Source organism: Chondrus crispus, genomic scaffold (assembly GCF_000350225.1).
Source record: "Chondrus crispus Stackhouse genomic scaffold, scaffold_17, whole genome shotgun sequence".
NCBI lineage: Eukaryota > Rhodophyta > Florideophyceae > Gigartinales > Gigartinaceae > Chondrus > Chondrus crispus.
Window position 1 is genome coordinate 246,326 of NW_005179069.1, and position 9,451 is coordinate 255,776.

The 9,451-nt window shown below is 56.8% G+C and overlaps 1 protein-coding gene across 1 annotated transcript; it reads left to right on the forward strand.

Moving 5' to 3' along the window:
* Window positions 1-8,853: 8,853 nt before the first annotated feature.
* CHC_T00003049001 (hypothetical protein) lies at window positions 8,854-9,036 on the forward strand. The gene has a single exon (XM_005714873.1). The coding sequence runs from the start codon at window positions 8,854-8,856 to the stop codon at window positions 9,034-9,036; it is 183 nt and encodes a 60-aa protein (XP_005714930.1).
* Window positions 9,037-9,451: the final 415 nt, after the last annotated feature.

The following is a 9,451-nucleotide window of genomic DNA, read 5'->3' on the forward strand; positions in this document are numbered from 1 at the left end:
GGTAATGGACCTTCGGACGGAAGAAGCTACACTTCTTGAGCTTGACGGAAATACCGGCGGTCCTCAACAAGCTCAAGACAGTGTCGAGATGTTTGGCGTGCTCCTCGTGCGTTCAGGAGAAAACGATGACGTCGTCGAGGTATACGAGACATATCTACCATCTTAAGAGATACAAGATGATGTCCAATGCACGTTCGAATGTGGCCGGTGCCCCTTTGGGTCCGAAAGGCATACGCAAATGGCGAAACGTACCCATATGCGTGGTTAACGTGGTCTTATCCCGGTCCTCCAGCGCGATCAGTATTTTCCAGTACCCTGAGTTGCAGTCGAGCGTCGTTATGACGGCTGCATCCCCAAACGAATCGATGAAGTCGTCCATCCGGGGCAGCGGATACGAATACGTTGCCGTCTTTGCGTTGAGACGTCGGTAGTCAACGCAAAACCGAAGAGAGCCATCTTTCTTCGGTTCGAGCACCACCGGCGAAGCCCACTCGGTGCTCGCAGGTTCGATAAACACGGCGTTCAACATCTTGCTTACTTCTTTAGCGACCATCTCGCGCATGGCGGGCCCCTTTCGATAGGGCATTGAACGAATCGGTTTTGTTCCTGCCTCGAGTGGTATGCGGTGCTCCGTTGCTCGTATCGTACCGAGCGCACCGCTCTACAGACTCGAATGCCTACGGAGCATGTCGAGTACGCGTGCGCGGAGCTTGTCATCATCGATGTATGACAAGTCCATTCCTTTTTCCTAATTCTCCGGCAAATTTTCGGGACCCTTAGTTGTGGCTTGCGCGGTGCCCTCCGTTGGTGAGGGACTCCGTCGGCCGGTCGTCGGTGCCGGCGTGATTTTCCTCGGCGACCTTATTTTCCGGGGAGCTTGGTCGGACAGCTCCCCCTCTCCCTGCTTGCACGTCCAAGTCGGTGAGACGCAGCGCGTGTGCGATCTACGCCCCGACCCGGCGGTCGGGCGTCAGTATCGCCAGCGGATTGCGCTTTGCGTACCGAAAACGGTGCGCTTCGGGAGGCGCCTCGCTTGGCGCGAAAAATTGGGGACGATCACGTCGAAGGTCTGGTTCGGTAAGACCTCGGCTACACCGTTCGTCAGCCTCACTCCGTGTCGATGTTGAAGTGACGGTTTCGGTTCCAAGAAACCGAGGCCGCTCCCCGCAGTGGTGACGCGTATCCTGGCTTGCGACATCGCGGGGATCGTGACCCAACGTGCGACACGGATTGCTTGCGGAGCTTCCTCGCAAACCTCAGCCCGGGTTGACTGGCGGCCGTGGCGCCTGGTTGGGGGAGACGGCTCTCCCTTCCTATTGACAATGGCGACAGAGCCACTTTGTCGGAGCTCGAGCCCCTGCCCATCTATGTCGATACTTCGAACGTGCGCGTCGATGACCGCAGTGCCCAGAAGGACCGGTACCGCAAGCTGGTCGGCGACCACGAACGGAATGCGGAACGTCGTGTTCCGCAGTCGGACGGCCAGCTGCACGACCGCAGTCAGCTTGAGCGAGTTACTGTTCGCGCCTGCCAACTGTGGCAGGGGTGCGTCGCGTATGACGTATCGCGTCCAATCGGGGGGAAGGTCGGCCTTCCTCACAAAGTTATACCCTGAGCAGGTATCGACTGCAATGGTATGAGGCTTGAACGCGTTCCTCTCGGTGGCGATCGAGCCGAGGACGTTTTAGATCTTCGATGTCATCAAGCAGATGACACCGTCGACTACCTTCGGCGACGACTGCCCGGCCAGGTAGTTCCGCTTGTGCCGCCGGCGCAGGTTCCGGCTTCTCTCCTGTGGTTTTCTGCCTCGGTCGCGGGGCTTCCGTCGGTCGGTGACGTCCTTGCGGCAAGTCGCGTCCGTACGCGACTTGATTTTTTCTGGCAGCCCCGGACTCACCTGGGTCCGGCCGCCTGCGCGTTCGATGCGCTCCGTAATAGGCATGTGTCTCACGGTGGCCACGGTGCCTTCCTCTAGGCGTGCCGGGCTCTCTGCTGCCTCGGGGCCTTTGTCCTCCCGCGCCAGACTTACTGAAGTCTCGATGCGCTCGTGCGGGGTCGAGGGGAATATTATCGGCAAACATTCCCCTCCTCCGCCGTGGGAAAGTCGTGACGGCTCTGGGTTGGTGCGACAAGACGGCTTACGCGACCGCGCGAACGTAACCGTCTTTACGGGGTTTTCGAAATACCCGAGCTGTCAGAGCTATCCGCCATGCTATCGTTAGCTAGCGCGTCAACGGGTCCGTGGCCGTGGTGGTGCGCGTCGTTCCCCCACCCCGGCTGGGCATCCTCTACGAAGTAATCGGAAACTTCGCGACCTTGAATTGCAACGTCCGGTCGTTGCAATATTTGAGGAGCGGAGAGAACGGGCTCTCCTCCGCCTCCTTCCGTGGGCAGGGGGTTCGGATCCCCAACCCAATCTTTGAAGTACATGATGATGGCCTTCTGTACTCCTTGAGGCAACTGGGTACGGCCCCGGTCGCCTCGTCCATCTCGATGGGGATACCGCGTATCCGTCCAACGAGGGTCACGTCGATTCCTTTGACCGGCTCTCGGGTGTCGGTACCCGCCTTCACGAGGGGCGAAACGGACGCCCCCACCCGATCGCCTCCGGTCACCTCGCCGCGGGCCTCTGTCTTTGCGCGTAGACTGCTGGATGAGATTGCACATTCCGGGACGCATCTTTATCTGATAGCGGTAGTTCCTGTACGCCGTGAACAGACGTTGTTCAGGCGACAGGAACGGGCATGCGTACATGGCGTGTCCGTACGCCCGACACAGCCAGCAAACGACACAGCCAGCAAACGTACGCGCTGCTATCCGTCGACAAGAACGTCGCTGCGTGACGTGCATCCTCGTCGGTGAGTCGAGGCACGTAAGGCGGCACGGGACCCCCTTCTCGGCAGGAGATATCCAGCTCTGCCATGTTGTAGTTCGGACTACCCTTGGCTTTCGGCGTGTGTCGTGCACTGAGGGGGAACGGTGCGAACTCCCTCGGCAGAGCGCGCGCGTTCGGCGGAGCGTTAGGGGGGTTGTCGGGAGACCACCCGTAAGGGAACGGGACTCGGCCGGGCGCGAAGCGCCGTAAGGAATTAGAGGGGTATAAGGAAATAGAGGACACGCCCAGGAGGGGCGGGGCGGTGGGGACAGACTGGTGCGAACGCTACCGTAGGGGAACAAGGGGCGCGAGCGGCAGAGGTAGGTGGGAATCGGGGACGTAGATAGCTCGCGTGGTACCGTCGTGTGACGGGGACCGGCGCGAGGCTACAACTCCGATTCCAGAAACTCAGATTGTAGACCCAGGCTTCGTGAGGTTTTACCTGGGGTTGGACGTCGCCTATGTACTAGCCGATGTCGGAGCTATAATTATTTAAACTAAAAATACTAAATTAAACGGCGGCGGTGACCGGAGAAAAACTTCCTCGTTAGGAGGTATGACACCCATTACAAGTGGGGATTTACACCTGTACGCAGGGGCCTTGAGGCCCGGTTACACGTGGCGACGGGTACACGTGGGCACCCGAGAAAGAGTCACGCTGGCCGGGGACAGGTGTCCTGAGCAAAAGATGAGGTGTATCAGTGCACTACAGCGTGTGTGCGAACGCAGTCGCGGAGCTTCCAGTCAAACCCTTGGAAGTTGGCGTGGGAGGTCGGCCTCCCGCCCGGTCGAAGCCTTGCGTAATGGGGACAGGATCAGCCTGCCACTCATCTTCTCCAATGTGGAGGGCGGTCGCCGGCAAACTTGTTCCGTGCAGCCTCGGAGTTCGGATTCCCATCGCTGCCGGCTTCAGATCCCGCAGCAGTAACCGGCGATGAGCGCGATAGGTTGTTCCCTTTGCCGTTGCGATACGGCGAATTGTTGAGGGTTCAGTCTTCTGTTGTCCGGGCAATCCTTGCGTCGTCTCCGCCACTGCGGCCCGGGTCGCAGTGGACAACCCGCGCACGAAGTAGTGCGCAATGGGTTGTTCTGAGAACACGGCCGTGCCCCGGAACGCGGCGGATTCCAGCCGGTCCGCCAACGTGTTCTCGGTTTCGTGAGGGAGCTGTCGCGCCGATTCGACAGCATCAAACGCTTCCCCCAACACGTCGTCGGTGTAGTGCAATAATGGGCTCTACAGGGGGGTGACAAGAAAGGAAAATATTTGGATATGAAAAGTAGTCCGGGTTGGGGGACACACGTGTGAATAACTGCACAGTTTTAATTTTTAATTATTTTATTTTATTTAGTTAATTAGTTGGCATTAATTTTGCTGACACTAGATTAGATCTAGGATCCAGCGCCGCGAGCCACTCTAGTGGCTCCGGCGGGGCGATATGTACCTTAGCCCTCTGACCACCAAGTCAGTAAAGGTAACCCGAGTTGCCGGAGTTGAATGTCGTCTTGGTCGAAGTCCGTCTCTACCAAGACGCTCCCTTTTACCTAAGCCTACGGCATCCTTCAGCGCTCGGGGGTCCCATTCCTTTTCCCTTTATTTCCCAATCTAACCCGAGTTGCCAGAGTCTGATATCGCCTTGGTTGAAGTCCGTCTTTTACAAGACATTACCTTTAACTACAGATTACTTTATCCTTTGCGCTCGGGGGTCCCCTTTTTCCTTATCAATTTTCCTTTACTTCCCTATCCTAATTTCCCTTAATCTTGAGTTGGTCCCACCTTGAAGGATTGCGATCCGCAACGTGACGTCACTTGTCATCGGGCTTTTGTGTTGGTGCACCAGTGGTGCTTTTATCAGTGTTGGTTCCATCGGAATCTGGTTGCGACCGATCCGTTGTTGGTACTTTGCCATCGGGCAGTACGACGGTGTAGCGCTGCTACGTTTTCTTCTTTCCCGACGGGCTACGTTGCGATGTCCCCGTCGAAGACCTTATCAAGGGTATAAGGTGTACAAGGCCCTCTTCGAGCATTGGATTTACGACCCATCGGACCAAGTTTACCTAAACACCCCTCCGAACTCGTCGAGCAGTCGCCTTTACAAGTCTCTACCACCATTTACCGATCCCGGGCTGGGCCCTTCTCTTTGCCCCCCCCCTATCAAGGATCCGAGCTACTGCGGGCCGCAAACCCGCTTAAAGAGGACAGGGAGCTTCGAACACTCCGTAGCGCTGTGCCGTTGGCAGTTGTTGTTTTTGTTGCTGTTGTTTGTGTTGGACCGTCGGACCTTGGTCTCTGCCTAATAGGCGAATTGCACTACAAAAGTGGTCTCCCGACCTAGAATTGCGTACAGGAGACCCGACCTAGAAACTGCGTAAGCTGAAACGGACTACAGGAGTTATATCTGCGACGTAAGTTTATTCAGGTGCAGTGGCGTTTTCTATTTTTTTCTTTGTGTTAAGTTAGGTTCGTTTTTGGAAACGAACCATGTCGACAAGCGCCCCCGGAGACGTCGGTCCCGGGGCGAGTAGGAGCGGATCGGCAAGGGCGTCGAGGATCCCGCGAGGTCCTCGCACCCGAAGCCAGGCCAATACGGCCACGGATCCCGAGGGTCAAGATTCCCCGACGGGGATTGAAACCGACAAGGATAACCTATCCTACAGGTTCGAGAAGATGGGCGAGGAAATTCGCCAAGAGATGACGAAAAATCTCGAGGCTGAATTAGCCCTCGTCCGGAAGCAACTGGAGTTGCAGACATCCGAGTTCCACACCGTTTTGGGAGAGCTGTCGGCTCGAGTGGATCTCGTCGAGAAGGAGCGAGGTGAGGCGACCGACGGTCTGGAGCCGGAGGTCCTAGCCTCGTTGAAAATTTCAGTCAAGGACGCGAGGCGCGACGCGAATCAAGCCTTGGAGTCCTTAGGAAAAGTCAAAGCAAGCATCGATGACCGATTCGATCGCGCCGCGCAACGTCTCAAGGAGACCGGGCCCGCTCGTGTCGTCGTGGAGCTGACCGGCGCGGAGGCCGCATGGTGTAAGTCGTATACAACCGCTCTGCGTCCCACTCGAGGAAGTGAGCGAAGACATAGATTGCCACACCTTCGGTCAGGTGTTGGGCATTGAAGGTTATCCGGATATCCTTCAGGAACCGGAGCAACTGAATGGCGTCAGTACCGGCGAAGCTCTTCATCGTGGGACGGCGCCCACGGCAGCGTTGGATGCACTTCGCAATCCGTCCGGCGTCATCCGACGTAAAAAGCCTCGACGTGTTGTCCAACCGATACATCCGGTAGTTCGCGACGGCGCTGAACTCCTGTATCATGGTGTGGACAGGCTCGACCTCGGGTTCGGCGGGACCCAACGTTCCGAACGGAGGGACGGGCAAGCTTTGGACGTCGACGGGGCCGGGATGTGCGGTAAGATCCGTCGGCTGGTAGCCGCCCCGGCGAGGATCGAGGGAAGAATCGGTTCCCGTGATCCGCGTGCGATTCCTCCACGGCCCTGGTCGAGTTCGGTCCGTACCCGTCGTGACTGCTGCATGCTTCCCGAGGCATGCGGCAGGGCTTGAGTCTCGGACGGGAAGTTCGCGTCCGCCGTCGGCTTGATGTCCTCCGCCCTCTGGCTGGTGATGGCACCAGCCAGGGGCCACTCTTGCGATCCGAACGGGCCCGGGGGAACAGTGGCACCGGACCTACTCGAGGGGGCTCCGGGCGGCCCCTCGGCCGAGGTCTGTTCCATCTCACGGGCACGGCGGCGAGTTGAGTTAGGCTCCGCCGCCATGTGCGCGAACGTTCCCATCTGTTCGGCTAATGGGAAGGCTTGCGGGTCTCGTCGAACCCCGTAGTTGGCACTGGCGGGTCGACCCGCAACCTCGACGGCGGGGGAATCCATGCGCGCGTCCTCGACCAGCACCAAACGGGCGTACAGCTGGTCGACGAGCGCGCGCAGGTTCTCCAAGGACTGAGTTACGCGCTCGAACTTTCCTTCGCGGAGGGAGCGCAAGTCCTCCATACAGCGGGAGTAGACGATGCTAGAGACGTCCATACGGAGAGATGTTCGGAAATCTTCGATGTACTCCGCGATGCGATCGTACATCGTGCGAGCGCGTCCTTTGGAGAAGTCAGGCGACGGTTCGCGGTCTCGAGGACCTGCGTCGCCGTCGCCCACTTGGACGCGTAGCGCGGCCTCTCGCACATCCGCCGGCTCGGAGCGGATCGAAGTCGGGTACTCGGCGCTCATCTCAAGGCGTACGGACGCCGACGTAAAGGACAACCTTCTCGGCGTGATCTTGAAGGTATTCTAGGTCGGGAGACCAGTGTCGCAAAAACACCCCCACACGGAGGAGGGGTGTTTGCAGCGTTCGGCGCGAAGGCCCCGGATCGGCGGTACCGAGGGTCTTAGACCAACCCAACACCACCTGGCACGGGCTGTAGTGCAATGTGCCTGTCAGGCCGGAACCAGGGTCCAACGGTCCAGCGACAACACAACCAACAAACAACAACCAACAAGAGTTGCCGACGGAACAGCCCTACGGAGTGTCCGATTCTCCCTTTCCCTTGAAGTGGGTCTGCGGCCCACAGTAGCTCAAGTCCCTGATACGGGGGGGGGCAAAAGGAAGATGCCCGGCCCGGGACGAATGGTGGTAGATTCTTGTACAGGCAGCTGCTCGGCGAGTTCGGGGCGGTGATTAAGAAGCCGGACTTGATGGGTCGTAGATCCAATGCTCGCGGAGCACCTGTTACACCTTATACACTTGATAAGGTCTTCGACGGGGGCGTCGCAACGCAGCCCGTCGGGAACCAGCAAACACGTAGCAGCGCTACACATCCGTACTGCCCGATGGCAAAGTACCGACACCGGAACGGTCGCAACCTGTATCCGATGGAACCAACACTGTCCTGTATACACAGCAGGACCTTCGAGGGAGACGTCGTCGCAACAGCCTCCGTCGGGGGACGTAAACAAGTAGCAGCGCTACACCCACGTGTCGCCCAATGGCTAAGACACCTACACCGGTCCGGTTGCAACCAAAGCCGATGGCACCAACAACAAACAAAAGAGCCATCACAAGAGTCCGATGACTCCCGTCGTCACAATGCGGATCGCAATCAGGCACTGTGGAACCAACACAAGGTAAGGGCATAGAAATAGAGATAGAAATAGAAATGGATAGGTGAAATAAAGGAAAAGGAAGGGAACCCCGGCGCGCAAAGGATAACGTAATCTGTGGTAAAAGGGAGCGTCTTGGGAAAGACGGACTTCGACCAAGGCGATATTCAACTCTGGCAACTCGGGTTACCTTTACTGACTGGTGGTCAGAGGGCCAAGGTATATATCGCCCCGCCGGAGCCACTACAGTAGCTCTCGGCGCTAGATCCTAGATCTAATCTAATGTTAAATAACTAATATGCAACTAATTAAAATTAATGATTAAAATAATAAAGTGAAATAATTTTCACTTGTCATCCCCCCCAATTTGTCATACGCCTCAATTCTTTTTCTTTTCACCCCCTCACGGTGTAGTCGATTATTGCACTACACGGGCCAGTAGCGGGTGGTAGAGCGGCGTCGGCGAGAACGCGCGCGTAGACGAGCGGATCAACGCCTCGACGCCCCGGAGCACTACTGGTTGACGATCCGGTACTGAATGTCAGAGGCAGACCCGAGCTCGCCGACGTCGTCGCGCGCGTCCACTACCCGAGCGGTAGCTAATTAACTGTCGCAGATCGGCCGGGCAAAAGTTAAGAGTAAGCTGGGAGGTAGACCGTCGGTGGAGGTTTGCCTAGCTCGGGTCCCTCCGCCGGCGGTCGCTCCCTTTATTTATTGTACAAGTTAATTAACCGTCTACAGTACAGCACGGACTGTACTGTAGTCGGCTTACTGTAGACAGGGCGGGCCGACCCGCACTGTAACACTGTCAGCCGTCGGGGCTGACAGCAAAACGTGTGCTACACGTTTGATGCACGTGTTGGTGCGCACGCCGTAAGGTATGCGCGCGCACGCTGTAAGGTCCGTACCTTACAGCGTTAGATCTAATTCTAAATCTAATATAAACATACCGGTATTTATGCTACACCCTGCTGGCATACACTGTGGATCCGGATGTAAAGAAGCTCCATTGCGAATGCCGAGTCTCTGCGGATTGGAAACACTCCAGCCCACTTACCCATGAAGTGTACGAGTTTCATGCATGTTAGACACTCCCAGTCTACAAACCGGACCATTGGGACACCATGACTTAAAGTGAAGAGTTTAATAGTCCTGAATTGCGAGAATGAATGTTTGGCTTGAAGCCGATCACACCTGGGACAGGTGGAACGCCCGGCGTCTGACAAATGAAGGATGTATCCAGATTTCAGATTTTCCAATTGATTTGCTATCGCCAGGGTGCTGTTTTGGATCGACTCTACATAGAAGAAGACTACGGGGGATGACTATTTTTGCGTACTTTCTAATTGTATCAATGTCATTGATCTTCACCGGAATATTACGTAAATTTGTCTCTCTATCGACCTCCTCAAAGCTTGTTCGAAACTTGACGCGGTCTCCGAATTGTCGCCCACATTCTCAACGCACTTGTTAGAGAC